The 23,221-nt window shown below is 35.7% G+C and overlaps 1 protein-coding gene across 1 annotated transcript in view; it reads right to left on the reverse strand.

The window, feature by feature from the left end:
* Positions 1 to 23,221, reverse strand: part of CCDC178 (coiled-coil domain containing 178) — a 548,199-nt gene that overhangs the window by 489,698 nt on the left and 35,280 nt on the right. The window contains exon 3 of the mRNA XM_049901613.1: positions 4,641 to 4,730. Coding sequence (XP_049757570.1) covers positions 4,641 to 4,730 — 90 coding nt within the window. The remainder of the gene's footprint in view (positions 1 to 4,640; positions 4,731 to 23,221) is intronic.

Here is a 23,221-nt window from a genome sequence, read left to right on the forward strand (position 1 = left end):
AAGATGAGGCTCAAACAATACTACATAACATAAACAACTCAGTTTCTTAAAATGTATATAGCAATTCTTTGGTAAGATTGACTCAGCTCAGCAGAAAAACAGGTTCTAGATAAAACTTAACTTGCCAGAGTGTCAGATGGAGGGATCTCAGGCCCTTCAACAACCCTAAGCACCAAACAAAACTTCCCCAAGGAGGACAGAAAATACAATACAAATGGGACCTCATTTTCCCAAAGTGGAAGGAAAAAAAGACAGAGCAGATGGGAACTCATCTTCCCAAAGTGATCACTGAAATTCCTAATTACTTCTAATATATTCAGTTTACAGTGTTTTTTGAACATGAAGAACAAACCAGTGTCCTGGTAGGGTGAAATCCAAGCTCCTTCATCAAGATTGTTCAGAATAGGTTGTAACCGTGGTCTCCCAGAGTCAAATAAAATTCCTAGCAGGGCTGGGAACAGCTTCCCAGTCCAGATAATTTAGAGTGAAGTCTATTCAAAAATATGAAGTTGAAAGCTATTTCAGCTCCAGACCCTGTTAGATTTAAGACCAAGTGTTCAGGAAAATTTGAACCTTTGGCCCAATCTATTTTCTAGGAGAAACTTTGGGGATAGAATCTTTGAGTTAGTTCTGGGCCAGAGGCATTGGCTTTTAGAGCTAATGACCCTTTTGGGTGTTTGCAGACAGTCTTTTCCATTCATCCCCAAACCTTTCTCGGTTCTACTAGCAAATTTATTAATTGATAGAGGTCTGGTGAACCAGGTTTGTATATTTCCATCAGAATTCTAAATTCCTCAGTGAACTTTTGAGGGTTTTCACGAGGGTTAGAAAATTCCTTCACACTTATGCAGAGTTGTACTTTAGACTAAAGAGTGAAGTAAACCTGTGGAGGTTTATTAGTTTCCTCTGGGTATCTTATTTTAAAAGGCATTTTTGGGACCACATCAGTAAATGGTTTTTCTAGCTGTTTTTTAGCAAGTTCCTTGAAGGTAGAAATGGATTAAGAAAGGGTATTAGTAGAGGAGTAAGGAGGTAGAGAAGAATATAGAGTCAGCTGACAGAAGCAGAAGGAAGGAGGGTAGGAGAAATAGGGGCAGGCACCTGACATTGCATATCCTTTAGTTGTTTGGTCAATTTAAAAATGCTACCCTGCACAGAGGCAGTTTTCCAAAAATACGCAGGTACAAGGACTGAAGTGCTTGTTCATACAAGTGGCCGGGGGTGTCCAAGGGTGACCCTACTGAGTTCTTAGAACTGGCATTCCCCTTTCTACTACAAGAGTTAATTCACACGTGCTACTGAAACCTGATGTGCACCAAAACCTAATGGTGTGCTTAGATATGAAATGAGTACTCAAAAGAAAGCAAAGAGCTCAAGTTGAATGGGCTGAAACCTTTGGTCATTCCAAAGTCAAACTAGAATCTGAACAGACCTGGAAGTATAGTAGTAACAACACTACCAGACTTAATCTGTCAACAAACTTGTCAAAATGTCTAGAATGTAAACTGGAAATGAAAGTAAAAGGCAAAGTCCTACAATAAACCTCAAAGAGCATCAAAACAAGAAGTAGAGCTTGCTTCGAGAGGCTTTTTACCTGGGACAGCTGCCGGGAATCCATGGAGACAGAGGGGTTCAAGGGGCCTGCACTGGATGTCCCTGGGGCTGCTGAAGATAATACGCCTTCAAATCACATATACCTGACACAAGGAATGTCTAGGAGTAAGAATGCTCACTCTGTTAATGTAAAAGCAAAGATATTTATTGAGGATAATACAATTCATGAATTGGGGAAACACAGGACAGAGAGGAATCTACCAAGTGTCCCCAAGCATAGAGGGAGAGATTTGCTTTTATAGTAAGGACGGGGAAGGGGAGTATGTGATGACCGCATGGTCACAGGGTCACAAGATGGGTATATCAAAGATACTTGTTCCTGGCAGCATCGTTCACAATAGCTAAAAAGGTGGTAATAACACAAGTCTCCATCAACATATGACAAGATAAAGCAAAGTGGTATGTCCATACGACAGAATATTACTCAGCCATAAAAAAAGAATAAAGTAGCCGATACATGCTACAACATGGATGAATCCTGAAAACATTATGCTAAGTGAAACAAGCCAGACATAAAGGGAAAATATTGCATGATTCCAGTTATATGAAATATCTAGAATAGGTAAATTCATGGAGATGGAAAATAGATTAGATGTTACCAGAGGCTGTCAGGAGGGGGAAATGAGGAATTAATGCTTAATGAGTATAGATTTCTGTTTGAGGAGATAAAAACTGTTGAAAATAGATAGTGGTGATTGTTGTACAACATTGTTTATGTAAGCAAAGCCACAGAACTGTACCCTTTAAACTGGTTAAAATGGAAAAAAAGTAATAAATATGACACCACTTTTTAAAATGATAAGGGAGACTTGCAGAAGGAGCTCCCAGATTTCAGGGATCCAATACGTTTCAAGCACTGGGAGTGGTGAAAGCACAGAGTGGACACTCAGAAACTATCAGGCAAACAAAAGAATCATGAGAGAATAAATTTTGGGGTCTCTCCCCACCAAGCTGTTTGGGTTTAAATATCTGGCCTATGTCAAGGTCAGCAAGCCAGGGGAAGAGTCTGAAAGGACCAAGCCTGTTTCCAAATCCACTGTCTCTAAAACTAAACTCATTTTCATTCTACTCAACCACTTCTTCCTTCTAGCTTCTGTTCCTGTTATTAAAATTTACAATAGTTACAGCATCTTTCAATCCTCTTTTCATTTCAATCCCTATATCTAGTCAGTCACCAAATCCTAATGATTCCTTTCTAATGTCTCTTTAATCATTATCATCATATCCTTTGAGATGGCACAGTGGTTAAGAGCTATAGCTGCTAACACAAAAGTCAGCAGTTCAAGTCTACTAGCTGCTCCTTGGATACCCTGTGGGGCAGTTGTACTCTGTCCTATAGGGTCACTATGAGTTGAAATCGACTCAATGGCAACGGGGTTTTTTGTTTTGTTTTTTAAATCATAGCTCAGGCTCTTATTACCTTAAACCTGGAGTATGGTAATAAGGTAATGTTTCAATATTTCTCCTTAGAATCAAGTAATCCTACATAGCACACCCAGACTCATCCTTCCAAGCAAAGGTTTTGGTTATATGAAATATATATGATCAATGCTTTAGAACTAAAGTTCACACTCTTGAGCCTGAAATTCAAGATGTTTCTTAATGCAACCTCAATTTATTTCCTAGCTTTAGTTCACCCAACTATTTTCATACGTCTGAATCCTCCATATGTTAAAGTCAAGGTCATCTATTTTCCCATATTTGTTATTCCATCATTGTTATTTGACACATTCTTTTCTGCTTGCCTAAAATTCCCTACTTACTCTTCTTTTCATGTACAAATGCACCTTTTAAATTTCAGTTCAAATCTCCCCTCATCCTTTAATATTTCTCATAACGCTTGGAGACCATACAAATTGGCCTTTCTCAAAACACTGAAGACACTTCTTGTCTATGGCATCCATTCGACTTGAACTGCCTTCTGTCATCTCTGCTGTTATTCTATATAGCCATTCTTTCCCTGTTGTGTTGTACTAATTGTTATATATTTTATTTGGCCAGCAAGATTACATACTCTTTATAAGGATCATTTCTTAAATATCTCTGTACCCTAATACCACATGGATATCACAGTGTCTCAAATTAATTGTGTCATAATTCAACCACTGACAGTTCAAAAATCTGTCCAAAACTAACTATCGCTAATAAACTACAACACGGAATCTTAAAATTTTATTCAAGATTTTTATCAGACAATAATAGATAAAAGAGAATGATAGCTTGTTCCATTGTTATTTTGTCAGTGTGAAAATTCCCTGAGCAGAAATTTCCCCAAGATGAAAATATCTTGATAAATGTAAAGAATTCTCCACCGGAATGATCTGAGAAGAAACATGGATGAACCCATATGGATGAAATCTGTAAATTTCTTCATCTCTTTCTACCTCTTTCTACATATGGTGTCAGAAATACTTTAAGAGATCATGTTTAATCAGTTCTCACTGAACAATATTTACTTCTGGAATTCAAACCACAGAAACATTAGCTCTTCTTCTTTCTTCTAAGATACACATCCTCACTGAGCTGGTAAGGTTCTATCCAGCACCTGCCAGTTCTGGCACGGGGGGATAAATATGTTTATTTTAAAAACTTATAGATTCATGAGATTGTATAATGACTCTTATAGGCTAAAATTGTACATTAACACTATGTTATTAAATATATAAATTACAGTATTATATTAGTATTATTTATCTTTAATATGTGAACTATTAATGATATTCAGGACTTCTTCCTTAATATAAAATAGATTATAAAACAAAAAACAAACCCATTGCCATTGAGTCGATTCCGACTCATAGTGACCCTATAGGACAGAGTAGAACTGCCCTATAGTGTTTCCAAGGAGCACCTGGCAGATTCGAACTGCTGACCTTTTGGTTAGCAAATGTTGCACTTAACCACTACACCACCAGGGTTTCCAAAATAGATTATGGACCTCATAAACTCAAAGTAAAAAAAAAAACTCAAAAGTGAATATAAATACAGCTACGGAGGCTATTATACAATTTATGTTTAGTCCTCACCTTCAGTACTTGTTATTTTATTTTCATGAAAAATCTCCACAGCTTTCTCAGGTGCACCAAATAAAACCAACGCTTGTGATGTAGCATTGTCTTTTAAAAAGAAAGCAAACATTTAAGTTAGTAATTAATATATATTTCAAAAATAAGCAAAACAACGTGCAAAACCATGTTGTGAAAATAATGTCCTTGAAAAAATTACTATAATACAAATATTAACCCACACGTTTTTTTTTTCAATCAAAAGAATAAATCATTATGTGCTGACATAGAAAATAGTCAAGATACAGGCAGTCCCCAGGTTAGAGATGGATCCATTCCTGACTGCGTCTTTAAGTTGTTAAATCTAATTTGTAGGTAAATCAGAACAGGTGTATACAGTTCTTATTTAGCCTTATTTTAGTGAAAGAAAAAGCTAGAAGCCTTTTCAATGATTTAAAAAGCTGCACATGGAGCATGTGAAGGTAATTGCGATGAAAAATTTGTTGCAAGTAGGGGCTGGTTCGATTGTTTCAAAGTGAAGGCAAATTTAAATAACATTAAAGGGCAAGTACAAGTTGTCCCTTAAATGGAACTTTCATAACCTGGGGACTTCCTATATACCGTTGAGTGAAGAACAGCAAGGCAGAGATTTGTATGTAAATTTTGTCATCATTTGTGTTTTTGGAAAAAGAATATTATAGGTTTATAGATAGATATTTGTGGATGAATATGAAATTTCTAGATCCAGAAACTGGTAGAATGGGTGACCTTTGGCAAGAGAAAATGTAGAGACACGGGCAATTACATATTTCATTTCACAGTCTGTGAAATATTTCTAAAATTCTCAAACATAAGAGTATATTATTACATGTTTGGCAGCTTCTTATAAAGTGAAATATATCTACTTTGTAATGCAGCAATTCCACTCCTGTTTTAACCCAAGAGAAATAAAATCTACAGGTCAAAAAAAAATTTGTCCACAAAAGAACACTTATAACAGCTTTATTCATAAGACCTTAACCTGGAAACAAATTATATGTCATCAGTAGAAAAACAGATTTTAAAAAATATTATACAGTCATACATTAGTTTATTGTGAGCAGTAAAAAGAAAATCAGCTACTAATACATGCAGTAACATAGATGAATCTCAATTCACCATAGATTCTGTATAATTCCACTCACATGATATTCAATAAAAAACAAAACTAAACTCTGGTGATGGAAATGAAAACAGTGGCTGCCTATACTGGGTGAGGAACTTTCCTGGGTGATTGAAATATTCTCTATCTTGAATGAATTGGTGGTTAGTTACATGGGTATGCATATTTATCAAGTGCATACACTGTTTTTTAGTTTTGTTTTCAAATTACACTATGAAAGAAAAGGTTACCTTTGAATCAGATTAGACAGAAATTCCTAAAACATGCTCTAAATCTTAATAAACTCAATCCCCATAGTCAGTCCCCTAGCAAGTGCTTGGGGACTACGCAATACAATAATTTTGTGGGATATTAAAAATATTAAAAGAAAAGGGTTTCTATCATTAAATCCTTGTGCAAGTTAGATAACAACATAAGAAACACAAGACTAATTGAAAGTATAGCTAAGAGACAAACCTTTTAAAAGATGAATTAAAGGAAGGAAAGTGAAAAAGTATAAATAAAACAAAACAAAAAAAATAAAATTTGGTACAGTACAGACTGATAAGTAATCAGAAAGTTTAAAGGAGGTTAATTCATCTATAATTTCAAACCTTCATGCCAATCTTGCCCTATGTTGATCGAGTTCCTGTATCAGTAGGCAACCAATCAAATCAATGTTACAATTTTCTCAGGTGTACCTACAGATACTATTTTATACCTACGAGCAAATTTATATATGTACTTCTGTTGCCGTCAAGTCAATTCTGACTCATAGTAACCCTATAGGACAAAGTAGAACTGCCCCATAGGGTTTCCAAGGCTGTAACAGAAGCAGACTGCCACATCTTCCTCCCCCAGAGTGGCTGGTGGGTTCAAATTGCCAACTTTTCAGTTAACAGCTGAGCGCTTAACCACTGCACCACCAGGACTCCTTTTACGTATACATACATATGTATATATATAGACACACGTATACATATTTATGCATATACCACATACATTAAAAAAAAAAACCTGTTGCAGTCGAGTCGATTCCAACTCATAGTGACCCTATGGGACAGAGTAGAACTGCCCCATAGAGTTTTCAAGGAGGACCTGGTGAATTCGAACTGCCAACGTTCTAGTTAGCAGCCGTAGCACTTAACCACTACGCCAACAGCATTTCTACCACATACCACATAAACCAAAAAAAAATACCACATACATAGGTATAACCAAACAAAAAAACCGATTGCAGCTGAGTCATTGACTCCGACTCATAGGGACCCTTATACAACACAAAGGAAGTGCAGCAGTGGGCAGCCCGTGGAATTCACTGGTCTTACTACCGTCCCCATCATCCTGAAGCAACTGTCCTGATAGAATGACCATCAATTTCCTCGTATGCATGTGAAAGCTGGACAATGATTAAGGAAGACTGAAGAAGAATTGACACCTTTGAATTATAGTGTTGGCAAGGAATATTGAATATAGCAGTTCTACCCTGTCCTATCCTATAGGGTCGCTATGAGTCGGAATCGACTCGATGGCACTGGGTTTTTTATGGACTGCCAGAAAAATGAACAAGTCTGTCTTGGAAGAAGTACAGCCAGGGTGCTCTTTGGAAGTGAGGATGGCGAGACTTCATCTCACTTACTTTGGACATGTTGTCAGGAGGGACTAGTCCCTGGAGAAGGACATCATGCTTTGTAAAGTGGAGGGTTAGCAAAAAAGAGGAAAACCCTCAACGAAATGGACTGACACTGTGGCTACAACAATAGGAGCAAGCATAACAACGATCATGAGGATGTAGCAGGATCGAGTAGTGGTTCGTTTTGTCATACATAGGGTCACTATGAGTCAGAATCGACTCGACAGCACCTAACAATAACAGGAACAACAAATCTATATATGTATATAAATGCTTTTATATATATAAAATATATGTATTTACTATATATATATAAAAGCATTTATATACACATGTAAATTGGTTTTGCTTGTCTAGACAACCCAGCCTAAGACATGGTTTTAAGCACATATATTGCATATGTTTATATCTATTCTCAGGTCATAGCAAACCCTTCTTTATCCATTTTTAAAACCATATTTCATCAGCTGTTAAATCAGTATTTTTTCACATAGTAAGATTAGTAAAATTAGGATGTATCTTAAAATTAAAGGTTGACAACCCAATCAAGAAGTGGGCAAAGAATATGAACACACACTTCACTAAAGAAGATATTCAGGCAGCTAACAGATACATGAGAAAATGCTCTTGATCATTAGCCATTAGAGAAAAGCAAATTAAAACCACGATGAGATTCCATCTCACTCCAACAAGGCTGGCATTAATCCAAAAAACACAAAATAATAAATGTTGGAGAGGCTGCAGAGAGATTGGAACTCTTATATACTGCTGGTGGGATTGTAAAATGGTACAACCACTTTGGAAATCTATCTGGCGTTATCTTAAACAGTTAGAAATAGAACTACCATACAACCCAGAAATCCCACTCCTCGGAATATACCCTAGAGATACAAGAGCCTTCACACAAACAGATATATGCACACCCATGTTTATTGCAGCTCTGTTTACAATAGCAAAAAGCTGGAAGCAACCAAGTGTCCATCAATGGATGAATGGTTAAATACATTGTGGTATATTCACACAATGGAATACTACGCATCGATAAAGAATAGTGACGAATCTCTGAAACATTTCATCATAACATGGAGGAATCTGGAAGGCATTATGCTGAGCGAAATTAGTCAGAGGCAAAAGGACAAATATTGTATAAGACCACTATTATAAGATCTTGAGAAATAGTATAAACTGAGAAGAACACATTCTTTTGTGGTTACGGGGGCGGGGGGAGGGTGGGTGAGGGTTTTTTACTGATTAATTAGTAGATAAGAACTGCTTTAGGTGAAGGGAAGGACAATACTCAATACATGGAAGGTCAGCTCAACTGGACGGGACCAAAAGCAAAGAAGTTTCCGGGATAAAATGAATGCTTCAAAGGTCAGCGGAGCAAGGGCGGGGGTTTGGGGACCATGGTTTAAGGGGACTTCTAAGTCAATTGGCAAAATAATTCTACTATGAAAACATTCTGCATCCCACTTTGAAATGTGGCGTCTGGGGTCTTAAATGCTAACAAGCGGCCATCTAAGATGCATCAATTGGTTTCAACCCACCTGGATCAAAGGAGAATGAAGAACACCAAGGTCACACGACAACTAAGAGCCCAAGAGACAGAAAGGGCCACATGAACCAGAGACCTATATCATCCTGAGACCAGAAGAACTAGTTGGTGCCCGGCCACAATCGATGACTGCCCTGACAGGGAGCACAACAGAGAACCCCTGAGGGAGCAGGAGATCAGTGGGATGCAGACCCCAAATTCTCATAAAAAGACCATACTTAATGGTCTGACTGAGACTGGAGGAATCCCGGTGATCATGGTCCCCAAACCTTCTGTTGGCACAGGACAGGAACCATCCCCGAAGACAACTCGTCAGACATGAAAGGGACTGGACAGTGGGTAGGTGAGAGATGCTGATGAAGAGTGAGCTAATGATATCAGGTGGACACTTGAGACTGTGTTGGCATCTCCTGTCTGGAGGGGGGATGGGAGGATAGAGAGAGTTGGAAGCTGGCAAAATTGTCACAAAAGGAGAGACTGGAAGGGCTGACTCATTAGGGGGAGAGCAAGTGGGAGTACGGAGTAAGGTGTATATAAACTTATATGTGACAGTCTGACTTGATTTGTAAACGTTCACTTGAAGCTCAATAAAAGTTAATAAAAAAAAAATTAAAGGTTGATCATAGTTTAACCGGTAGTTTTTATTTCTTAGTGGTTTATAAAAATAAAGTGAATTTCACAATTGAAATCATCTTACATTTTGTAAAATATCAGTTGTATAACATCCTATTGTAGGAATATATCATAATTTATTAAACCAATGAAAATAGGACATCTCAATAATAAGATGAACTACTATTTTAAACATCTAAATGACAAATTATTTCAACACATCAGTTCGTTTAATGCTTATAACAACACATTTTAATTTCCATTTTACACATGAGTAAAATGTGGTTCAGAAACGTCGTGAACAAAACAGGGCTCATTAAATTAGTTATTGATGGAACTAAGATTCAAACTTTTTATGTAGTTCCAAAGTATTTTCAACTACACCAACTCTTGCACACAGCTATACACAAAACATATGGTTATATAAATATACAAAGAAAATGGGTTACATGTTCAAATAATTCATGGTTTAAAGAGGTATCTTTATTGCAAGACTTTTCAATATGCTAACATTCATCAAAAAAAACCTCCAGGAAACAAAAATTATATAGAACTTATTAGTTTTACTTTATCTCACAATCATTTAAGTGTATCTTGGAATTTATATTCAGCAGGACACTTTTTGAGAAATACTGTCCTAAAGCACATTATCTCCTAAAGGTGGGACAAAGTAGAATTGAGAATGGGATTAAATTGTAAAATGTTATAAGCCAGAAAAATTTCTCTCATCATAAGAATATGATTCAACATAAAGTAATAGGGTAAAGAAATGTCCATTTCTTGGAATGGCAGGCTAGGTTTTTCAGGTACATTTTCCTACTGAAAACAACAAAAAAGTCTCTCTGTGTGTGTATATATATATGCATGTGTGTATATGTACACATATATATACACACACATACACATATAATGCATAAAATATATAACAAATATTTTATATAACCTCTTTAAAAGAAGGAAAGAGCTGACAAGATAGTTAGAAATTTAGAAGCTACTAGGACAAAATCTCAAGGAGAGTAGGAACCTAGAGATGTACTTGAAGCACCATAGCATTAAAGTGTTATTCGCCCAGATGTCATTTGCAATTCCAGGGTAACTAGTCTTTGGGTTTGATGACATCTTAGTTCAGAAAAATAACAAGCCAAAACTTAGTCTCTTGCGGTTGTTAACCAGGAGTCTATAGATAGAATTAAAGTGATCCATGAACTTTGATGAGAAAAATGTTAACCTTATTTTCAAAATAATTCCCTAATACTTATAAAGCATTTAAAAATACGCTTCTCAGTCAGAGACTATAAACTTCACCAGGTTTCAAAGGGATATGGCACATGAAAAAGAAAAAAAAAAAAAAATACACCCCTTAATTCCTAGCTATATTGTAAAATTCCACATTCGGTTGGTTCAAATCCAACCGAATGTGGAAATTATAGAACAATATCATTAATATCACATGCAAGCAAAATTTTGCTGAAGATATTCAAAAACAGCTGCAGTAGTACATCAATGGGGAACTGCCAGAAATTCAGGCCGGTTTCAGAAGAGGATGTGGAACCAGGGATATCACTGCTGCTGTCAGATGGATCCTGGCTGAAAGCAGAGAATACCAGAAGGATGTTTACCTGTGTTTTATTGACTATGCAAAGGCATTCGACTGTGTGGATCATAACAAATTATGGATAACGTTACAAAGAATGGGAACTCCAGAACACTTAATTGTGCTCATGAGGAACCTTTACATAGATCAAGAGGCAGTTGTTCGGACAGAACAAGGGGATACTGATTGGTTTAAAGTCATGAAAGGTGTGCATCAGGGTTGTATTCTTTCACCATACCTATTCGATCTGTATGGTGAGCAAATAATATGAGAAGCTGGACTATATGAAGAAGAACGGTGCATCAGGATTGGAGAAAGGCTCATTAACAACCTGCGTTATGCAGATGACACAACCTTGCTTGCTGAAAGCGAAGAGGGCTTGAAGCCCTTACTGATGAAGATCAAAGACCACAGCCTTCAGTATTGATCGCACCTCAACATAAAGAAAACAAAAATCCTCACAACTGGACCAATGAGCAACATCATCATAAATGGAGAAAAGATTGAAGTTGTCAAGGGTTTCATTTTACTTGGATCCATAATCAACAGCCATGAAAGTGGCAGTCAAGAAATCAAAAGACGCATTGCACTGGGTAAATCTGCTGCAGAGGACCTCTTTAAAGTGTCGAAGAGCAAATGAGTCACCTTGAAGACTAAGGTGCACCTGACCCAAGCCATGGTATTTTCAATCGCATCATATGCACGTGAAAGCTGGGCAATGAATAAGGGAGACCGAAGAAGAATTGACGCCTTTAAATTGTGGTGTTGGCGAAGAATATTGAATATACCATGGATTGCCAAAAGAACGAACATATCCATGTCAGAAGAAGTACAGCCAGAATGCTCCTTAGAGGCAAGGATGGCCGGACTGTGTCGTACATACTTTGGACATGTTGTCAGGAGGGATCAGTCCCTGGAGAAGGATATCATGCTTGGCAGAGTACTGGGTCAGTGGAAAAGAGGAAGACCCTCAATGAGGTGGATTGACACAGTGGCTGCAACAATGAGCTCAAGCATAATAACAATTGTAAGGATGGCTCAAGACCGGAAAGTGTTTCTTTCTGTTGTGCATAGGGTCGCTATGAGTTGGAACCGACTCGATGGCACCTAATAACAACAACATTGTAAAATTCATGTTAAGTCTGGAAAGCAAAGGGCTACAGCCTCATAGTAAGTGTAAACCAGAAGTATTCCCAACCGAACAACCTCTATCAGCATTCAAGGAATTTTAGGGAAATTATGCTGAGTGGGCTAATGAAAAGGAAAAAAAAAAAAAACTTATTGTTGAAACATCAAGATTTTGGTATCCAATTTGCAGATTCAATTTTCATCATTGGGTGGTCCATGAAACACCTAGACATGAATTTAGTTTATGGTTGTAACACACTGATGGAGCTCTAGATTCCTAGCAAAAGTGAAAAAAAAAAAAAAAAGTATTCTGGAAGAAGTCATGTGTATCTTAAGCTTCATGGAAAGCTCACAAATAAATTTTCAAGGACAATAAGCAGTACAAAGTCAGAAGTAAGAATATACAAAAGTAAAGGCTAGTACAAGTGAGAGCTAACAAAAATCAGAAATAGTAGAAAGAATTCCACAATGACTTCAGATATTAGGATTATCAACAACAGATGAAAAAACAAAGATCCTTACAATACTTAATAAACTAAAACACAAGTTAGAGAACATGCATAGGAAATTGGACACAATGAAAAAAGAAACCGATCTTGTAGAAATAAAAAATTCAACAACCAAAATTAAAATGTAATTAAATGAGCATAATGGCTGATTGAAGAAAGCTGAAGACACAATCAGTAATTTGAAAGGTAATTTGGAATAAATTAAACAGAAATCAGCTCAGAAAAAAAAAAGGAAATCATGAAAGAAACATTAAGATATACATTATGATATAATTAAAATTTTAAAAATATGATCAATCGCTGTCTTACATGAAGAGGATAAAGAGAAAGTGCTACAGTAAAATTAACAGCTGAAATTTTCGAATGTACGAAAGGCATCAATTTGTAGACTCATGAAGACCAGTAAATTCCTAAACTGATTCCCATCCAGACATACCATATTAAAACAATAGATAATAAAGACAAAATAAAGCATAAAAGCATCTAGAGAAAATTAAAATATAAATATTTTTTTTATGTAAAGTAGTATACCTTCACCCACAAAAAGACTAGAAATAAGAAGATACTGAATAATATTATTGAATATTATCAATTTGGTGATAGAATCTAAGAACCAATCTAGACTTGTATACCCAATAAAAATATCTTTAAGAGCATGGAACCAAGCTACTCTCAGAAAAACTAAGCTTGAAAGAGTTTGACAGAGTGGTATCACACTGAAAGAAACTCTAAAGGTTATACTTAAAGCAGAAAGAAAGTTAAAACAGAAAGCGAATCTGCAAAGTGCAACAGAAATAAAGAACAAACAAAGTAGTAAATGCATGGACACAAGTAATAATGTATATGAACAAAACATCAATAATAACGATGTCTTGTGGGTTTAATAAAAAATTAAAATGCACAAAAAATTTATAAGTTGTAAAAGGAGGTAAAAACCCAGTGCCGTCAAGTTGATTCCGACTCATAGCGACCCTAAAGGGCAGGGTAGAACTGCCCCATAGAGTTTCCAAGGAGCACCTGGCGGATTCAAACTGCCAACCCTTTGGTTAGCAGCCGTAGCACTTAACCACTATGCCACCAGGGTTTCCAAAGGTGAAACTAGTCAAGTGCGGTTGTGGGTGGGAGACAATGCTAAACAGTTTAACAATAACCCACAACCCTCGGACCAACTGTAGCAGGAAGAAAATCATAAAGATAATAAACCAATGAAATAAAAAAACAAAATATAATCAATAAAGCCAAACACTGTTTCTTGAAAAGAATTAAATTAACAAAACTCTGGTGAGAACAATCTTCAAAATTAGACACGAAGTGTAAATAACTAGCATAGGGTAAGAAGAAATAGAGGAATATGCACATTCGTGAAAAAAAGCTTTTTAATTATAATTTTGTCATTAAATTTAAAGATTTTGACACATGCAAATTATTACTACAATATAACAAAACCAACACAAGAGGAGATAGTAAGTAATTCTACAACCTTTAACCCCACGTGTCTGTCAGTTTGTCGTACTGTGGGGGCTCATGTGTTGCTGTGATGCTGGAAGCTATGCCACTGGTATTCAGATACCAGCAGGGTCACCCATGGCGGACAGGTTTCAACTGAGCTTCCAGACTAAGACTAGGAAGAAGGACCCGGCAGTCTACTTCTGAAAAGCATTAGCCAGTGAAAACCTTACGAATAGCAGCGGAACACTGTCTGATACAGTGCCGGAAGATGAGCCCCCCAGGTTGGAAGGCACTCAAAAGAAGACTGGGGAAGAGCTGCCTCCTCAAAGTAGTTGACCTTAATGACATGGATGGGGTAAAGCTTTCAGGACCTTAATTTGCTGATGTGGCACACCTCAAAATGAGAAGAAACAGCTGCAGGCATCCATTAATAATCAAAATTGCTGCTCTTCATAAAGTTTTCACTGGCTAATTCTTTTCTTTTTTTTAATTCTTTTCAGAAGTAGACCACCAGGTCCTTCCTCCTAGTCTGTCTTAGTCTGGAAGCTCTGCTGAAACTTGTCCGCCATGGGCGACCCTGCTGGTATCTGAATACCGGTGGCACAGCTTCCAGCATCGCTGCAACACGCAAGCCCTCACAGTAGGACAAACTGACAGACACATGGGGGAATTTACATTATAGAATTAATTTATAACATGATATACATTTTCTTTTAAAAAAAAGTTACGATCATACTCATTAATAGAACATTATAAACACAAGGATGCTTGAAATTATTCAAAGTATAATGTTTTTAAACAAAATAAACACATGACAGAAATTAAAGATTAAATTTACATAGGTTTGGGATACTTTCATTTGTCCTTTCTCAAGCCTTCTCTCTCAGAACCCTCACTCTGAAATACTTTCCACCTATAAAAAATAGAACAAAACAAAATATTTGCCTCCTGAGTGACGTATCCTGCCCTTTGCTGCACCAGTCATGACTGCGGCGGCGGGGGTGGGGCGGGGGGCAGGGAGAGAGCATCAGGGAAAGCAGGGACAGGCTAAATTACATAAAAAAGGACTGAGGAAGTAGATGGAAGAGAGAGCAAAGTTCGGATGGAATTTCTCTGCAAAGAAGTCTGACTCAGAACCAAGAAAATTGGGAAGCCACTTTGACAGATGACATTTTGGAATAATTAACAATTTTACATGACGCTTTCGGTATGGTTCCTTTGTTTAAGGCTTTCAAGAGAGCCTTGATAAAACTTTATTTTCCAAAGTTATGTTATGCATGGATTTTTGTTTATAATCCAACAGTAGGCTAAGATTGCCCTTGTGATACAAGCCAGTTTTATTTGGAGTACACTTTGGAGAAAAAATATATATATATACATATGCATATAGAGAGAGAGAAATAAATAAAATTATCTACAGATAGCATAACTGGATTTCTAGAAAATCTCTAGCTATAAATCCAAAATGATTGGAGGAAGTTTAGAAAAGAAGCTACATAAATAATCTATCATGGGAGGATAATAAATAAAAAATAACAAAAAACAGTATTATCAGCATTGACAAATATAACAAAAAGTTATTTCATTACAATTACAAAACTATAAATTATGTAGGAAGAATTTTTTTTAATTATATCTAATTTTTAAAATTTTGGGGATGCTGAAAAATATTACTGAAACATAAAAAAATGTTTAAACAAACAAGAACATAAATTATATTCCCAATTAGGAAGATGGACTATGTAAAATATCTATTTTTTCCAAGTTAATTTATAACCAATACAAAAATAGCAAGAGTATTTTATTTGGAACTCAAAATTATTTTAAAATTTTTTAAGTGAGCAATACTATTTTTAAAAATCTGAAAATGATGGCAAACACATGCATTTATTTGGTGTGTGGATGTGACCTAGCCCTATAAAATATTTAAATATATCAAATAATCTAAGGAAATAATTAAAAGACTGTTTCAAGGAACAAAAGTAGATCAATAAAGAGATAAGAAACAGTTTCCAGTCTATACAACACTAGACATGTGATAAATAAAATTGCAAAGTAAAAACTAAAACAATTTTAATAAATATTTCAGATAACTCAAAAAGCTTTTAAAAAATTCTTTTTATTTAGGCTATAGAATCAGAGCTTGCAAAGTTCTGAGATTTGGCCTGATAGTTAAATTAACATATAGTACTCAGAGACAGAATATACCAAAGTCCAATGCAGATAATGCTTTACCCCATATTCTTGATATCAGTTCTGATATTTGATTCCTTCAACATAGCATATGTTTTACGAGGGCACAAACGTATCTATTTTATAGCCGCTGTATATTTGACACCTACCAAAGGTGTTAGCACATATTCATTGAAGGAATGAGAGTATAAACGAAAGAATAAGGATACAAATTTCAGTGAAATAATGATCACACTAAAAATGGTTTCATTATAGAGCTGTCTCTGAAACAGACCTTTAAACAGAGTGATTCAAATAAATCGATGCTCTCAAGTGTTTCTGCCTGGGTGATTAACTGGTACTGCTATATGAAAATTCCAATAGCAGGTGCCCATTAAGAGCACTCTACCAGTAAATCAATATATCAAAGTAAATTCCTGATGGGTTAAATAATTTAAAAATTAAAAATATTAATTATTAGAAAAATTAAGATGGTATACAACTTGAATCATACATGACTTAAATTTAATAATTTAATGATATATGAAAAAGGATCATTTTTATCAACTTTGTATCAAGACAAACTCAGAGTTTGGAAAATATTTTCACTAAAAATGGAACAAAGAGAAATAATATATACAGGTTTCATTTATATTGGTTAAAAGCCTTCAAGATTCACAGATGCATCTTCAGAAAGTTCATACGAGAGAAACAAAAAGATTAAATGAACACATGGAAATTATTTATATACTCTCTGGTAATAAAAATGCAAATTAGAAATCTTAAAAGTCATTTTAGATTTGATCAATTAGTTATTTAATAATGATAAAATAAAATCTGAAATGTGGCAATATCGATACAATCACACAATGATATTTTGGTACATTTTTGCAAAACACTACAGAATGTATATAAAGGGACATGCAAATATTCATAGCCTATGTCCTAGAAATTGCACTCTGAATACTTATCCTGAAATCAAAACTAATGAAAGGCAAAATTTAAACACAGATTTCAGAAAAAAAATGGTGAAGTAAGGAACTCCAAAAATCCGCCCCTCTATAAAAGCAAAAAAAAAAAAAAAAAAAAAGCCAAAATTGTCAAAATCAACTCTTTCATAACTCTGAAAATGTACTAAAGGCCTCTAGCAACCCCAAGAGCATTTATTCAAGAAAAACAGCTGAATTTTGGTAAGGTGAGCTGCATGGCATTTTAACTTACCCTAGTCCTTTTTTAGTCCCATCTCCAGCTGAGTGATTGACTTGACAAATAATATCCCACATTTCTAACACCAGAAGGAGCAGAATACAGCTGGGACTCACTTGAGGCCTCAATACTAAAAATTGTCATTATCAGACCTATCTGGTGGTTCCCTGGAAGACTCAGTTACTAGGCTGTGTATGATGAGAAAAGACCTGAAAAGGCGCCTGTCTCTAACCTAAGGCTGACCTTGAGACACTGCACAAGCTGGAAGTAAAAGCTAAGGCACAGGTTTTCACAGCTATCTGGCTCAGTGTTCAAGGCATACACCAACACACACACACACAGAGACATACAGCAAAGCTTGGGAGGTGTTTAAGGTAATCTCTGTCCCATCATTGTTGTTGGCTGCAGTCAAGTTGGCTCCGGCTCATGGAGACCTTATGCATGATAGAAGGAAACATTGCCCGACCTGTGCCATCTTCATGATCATTGGTATGTTTGAGTCTATTGTTAGGGCTATTATGCCAATCCATCTTACTCATGGTCTCCCTTGTTTGGGCTGGCCCTGTACTTCACCAAACATGATGTCTTCCTCTAGTGATTGATCCCTCCTAATGATGCGTCCAAAGCAAATCAGTTGGACAATGTTCTGTTGTGATCCATAAGGTTTTCACTGGCTAATTTTCAGAGTAGATCACCAGTCTTTTCTTCATAGTCTGTCTTTGTCTGGAAGCTCTGCTGAAACTTGTGCACCATGGTGACCCTGCTGGTATTTGAAATACTAGTGGCATCACTTCTTCGCTGACAGCGACATGCAAGCCACCGCATTAGGACAAATTGATAAGTGGGAGGTGAACACATCAGGGTTAAAAAAAAAAAACAAGTAGAGACATCATATGTTAATCTGCACCAGAGAACATCCAGTGAGGCCAGAAAGGACTTGGAGAGCTGCAGTGGTGGTCCCAGAACTCTCCCTGCTTCATCTGTATTTGAAAACATCCTGTATTCTTAAAATTGTTAGTAAAGCTAGATGCTGGGTGAGATCTCAAAGGAGCCTGATTTGAACAATTTAATCCTGTGTGTTATATCTATGGTATGTTAAGGAAATTTATAAACAAGAAAAAATGCTGAATACTAGTGATAAAAGCACGCAACTTAAGGATAAAGGGGAAAACAAAACCATGGAAAATAGAAGGAGAAGTAAGAAAATAACAAATAAACCTTGAAAGAATCAAAAATTACTTTTTTAAAAATGTTAATACAAATAAATAAAAGAGAAAACATACCAATAAAATATTATGAATGTAAAGGAGAATAACTAGATTTAGAGAGGTATAAAAGGTAAAGGATATTATTAACAATGTATTAATACATTTAAATTTTAAATAAATGTTTAAATTTCCAAAAATATAATAATAATTATAACTGGCCAAAAGCAAATTATGAATAAATAGAAAACCTGAACAGTCCTATAATCAATATATAATATGAATCAATAGTTTACTATCCACAAATATTAAGAGATAGATTCAGCCAAACATTCAAAAAATAATTAAAATACTATATCATTATTTTTCAGAGAATAGAGAATAAAAAAACACTCTCCAGTTTGATTCTGAAGTTATAAAAAATCTTAATATCAAAACCAGACAAGAACAATACACATAAGAAAATTTAGAGTACGATGTTACTCAGGATCATGGATGCAAAAAGTCTAAAAATATATAAATAACAAACCAATCCAGCTATATATTAAAAGGTAATCAAACAAAATAAGTAAAGTATATCCCAGGAATGTAAAGTTTGTTGAGCAATCAAAAATTCATTTACATTTAGGGATTAAAGAAGAAAAGCAGCACAGGGGCATTTCAATAGATGTAGAGAAAGAATTGATAAAATTCAAAATATATTCACAATTTAAACACTCACAGTAAATTAAGAGGAATAATCTGTTTCAAAAAATACAATCATAATTAATGGTGAAATATTAAAAGCCTTATTTTAAAAATCAGAAACATTTTCATCACTTCCATTCAACAGGGTACTTATTAAATAACTTAGATCAAGCAATAGAAAAGGAAAAATAGATAAAATTGTAATGGGAAGAAAGTCACAGAATTGTTTATTTTGTAAATAATCAAAAAAATTAGTGTATTAATAAAACTGTATAAATTTTGAGAGATATATGATCTAATACAATACATACATATACATATGCATTTATGCATATGTATATATGGGAACCCTGGTGGCATAGTGGCTAAGTGCTACAGCTGCTAACCAAAGGGTCAGCAGTTCAAATCCGCCAGGTGCCCCGTGGAAACTCTCTGGGGCAGTTCACTCTGTCCTATAGGGTCGCTATGAGTCGGAATCGACTCGACAGCACTGGGTTTGGTTTTTTTGGTTTTTGTATGTATATACATATGTTGTTGTTAGGTGCTGTCAAGTCAGTTCTAACTCACGGTGACCCTATGTACAACAGGATGAAACACTGCCCGGTCCTGTGCCATCCTCACAATCGTTGTTATGCTTAACCCCATTGTTGCAACCACAGTGTGAATAAAGATAGATGAGGGTCATCCTCTTTTTCTATGACCCTCTACTCTACCAAGCACCATGTCCTTCTCTAAGGACTGGTCCCTCCTGATAACGTGTCCAAAATATATGAGACGAAGTCTCACCGTACTGGCTTCTAATGAGCATTCTGGCTGTACTTCTTCCAAGGCAGATTTGTTTGTTCTTCTGGCAGTCCATGGTATATTGACTTCTTGACTGCTGCTTCCATGGGAGTTGACTGTGGATCCAAGTAAAATGAAATCCTTGACAACTTCAATCTTTTCTTCATTTATCATGATGTTGCTTACTGGTCTAGTTGTAAGGATTTTTGTTTTCTTAATGTTGACATGCAATACATACTGAAGGCTGTAGTCTTTGATCTTCATCAGTAAGGGCTTCAAGTCCTCTTCACTTCCAGCAAGCAAGGCTGTGTCATCTGCATATCACAGGTGGTCAATGAGTCTTCCTCCAATCCTGATGCTTGGTTCTTCTTCATATAGTCCAGCTTCTCAGTTTATTTGCTCAGCTTACAGATTTAATAAGTACGGTGAAAGGATACAACTGTGACACACACCATTTGTGACTTTAAACCATGCAGTATCCCCTTGTTCTGTTCGAATGATTCTGGAATTCTCAGTCTCCTCAACGCTATCCATAATTTCTTATGATCCACACAGTCGAATGCCTTTGCATAGTTAATAAAACAAAGGTAAACATCTATCTCATATTCTCTCTTTCAGCCAAGATCCATCTGACATCAGCAGTGATATCCCTCATTTCAGGTCCTCTTCTGAATCCAGCTTGATTTTCTGACAGGTTCCTATCTATGTCCCACTGCAACTGCTTTTGAATGACCTTCAGCAAAATTTTACTTGTGTGTGAAATTAATGATATTACTTGATTATTTCTGCATTCTGTTGAATCACCTCTCTTTGGAACGGGCATAGATATGGATTTCTCCCAGTTCATTGGCCAGGTAACTCTTTGCCAAATTTCTTGGCATAGACAAGTGACCACGTCCACTGCTGCATCCATTTGTGGAAACATCTCAATTGGTATTCTGTCAATTCCTGGATTCTTGTTCTTCTCCAATGCCTTCAGTGTAGCTTGGGTTTCTTTCTTCAACACTATTGGTTCATGATCATCTGCTACCTCCAGAAATGGCTGAAAGTCAGCCAATTTGTTTTAGTACAGTGACTCTGTGTATTCCTTCTATCTTCTTTTGATGCTTCCCAAGTTGTTCAATATTTTGCCCCTAGAATCCTTCAGTATTGCCACTGGAGGCCTGAATTTTTTCTTCAGTTCTTTCAGCTTGAGAAGTGCCGAGCATGTCCTTCTCTTTTGGTTTTCTAACTCTAGATCTTTGCACACTTTGTTGAAATACTCTATTTTGTTTTCTTGAGCCACCCTTTGAAATCTTTTGTTCAGCTCTTTCAGTTTATCATTTCTTCTATTCACTTTAACTGCTCTACATTCAAGAGTAAGTTTCAGAGTCTCTTCTGACATCAATTTTGGTCTTTTTTTCCTTCCGGTCTTTTTAATGACTTTTTGCTTTCTTCGTGCATGATGTCCTTGATGTCATCCTATAAGTCATCTGGTCTTCGTTCATTAGTGTTTAATTCATCAAATCTATTCTTGAACTTGCATATGAAAAATTGATTGTTTCACAGTGGGCCTGTGGCCTTATTCTGATTGAAGATATTAGGCTTCTCCATCATACCTTTGCACACACGTACTTGATTCAATTCCTGTGTATTCTATCCGGCAAGGTCCATATGTTATAGTCACCGTTTATGTTGTTGAAAAAACATATTTGCAATGAATATGTCTGTGGTCTTGCAAAATTTTATCATGCAGTATCCAGCATTATTTCTATCACCGAGGCCATATTTTCCAACTGTATATATAATGCAAACAACTAAATGTGATTTGAAAAAGGTGAAAGAACACAAGATTCTATTTATTAAGCTCAGTTATGAGTGCATAGAGATTCAATTCTAATAGCATTGCTTATACTTTATATATATGTTATAGTTTACATTCAGAAAATACTTCCTATTTTAAAATACAAAGATTGTATTCTCTAAAAAAGATAATACTGTCTTTGCCTGTTATATATGGGAAAGTACATTTTATGACAAAGATACATTATGACAAACTTAATGACTAGAAAAAAGATAACAAGATTGATATTTTAATACAAATAAATAAGCGATGCTTCCATGAAATGCAGTTATGCCTTTAGTGAAAATATTGTGTGAACATCAAAACATTAAAGGTGGTAAGTTTATAAAAAGGTACTATTCAGTTTAACAGAAATTATTACAGTAAAACTTATGAAAGCCAGAATCTGTGTAAGGTGGAAACCTGCCAGAGAAAGAAAACTCAAATATTTTCCACTAATAGAGAGTGATAGAAAAGTAGTAAGACTGCACCCTGCCAAAGGTGGAAAACTTTTGAGCCCTGGAAATACAAGGCAGTCCCACTGAGTGCCGGCTCTCACAGGTTTCACTGTATTGGAAACAGAGTTCAAAATTTGTAAACATGAGTCATCTGAAAATACTGTTTGTCAGCATGCTGAAGGTATGGCTATGACTGTACAGAACTAGAAAAAGTTCAGTGATTTGCTTTATTGTGTATTTCAGTTGATAGTACAAAATTCATTATCATCCAGTTAGTTACATTTACTTTTACTATAAGAGAATTTTTATGTAACCAAAGCACTTCCATGATAATTGACACAACATGAAGAAAGGATTTACTATGCTTATTAGGTTGATTACAGTCTAGTAAAAAAAAAAAAAAAATTTTTTTTTCTTACCAGACTATAATCAACCTAATAACGTTAGTAACTATCACCTCACAGTGTTTTATTGTGATGGTCAGAGTTATTGGCAAACCTTTTCAAGTGTGGGTACATGAAGTTCAGTACAGCATTCAGCAAAGATCGCTTTGGACTTAAGTTTAAAATATGTCAAGACACAGTGATAAACACTGAGGTCTGATAAATTCCTATGGCTTGAACACAGACACTTCACTGCTTTGCTTGA

The sequence above is a fragment of the Elephas maximus genome, chromosome 11 (assembly GCF_024166365.1).
Source record: "Elephas maximus indicus isolate mEleMax1 chromosome 11, mEleMax1 primary haplotype, whole genome shotgun sequence".
In the NCBI taxonomy this organism is placed as follows: Eukaryota; Metazoa; Chordata; class Mammalia; order Proboscidea; family Elephantidae; genus Elephas; species Elephas maximus.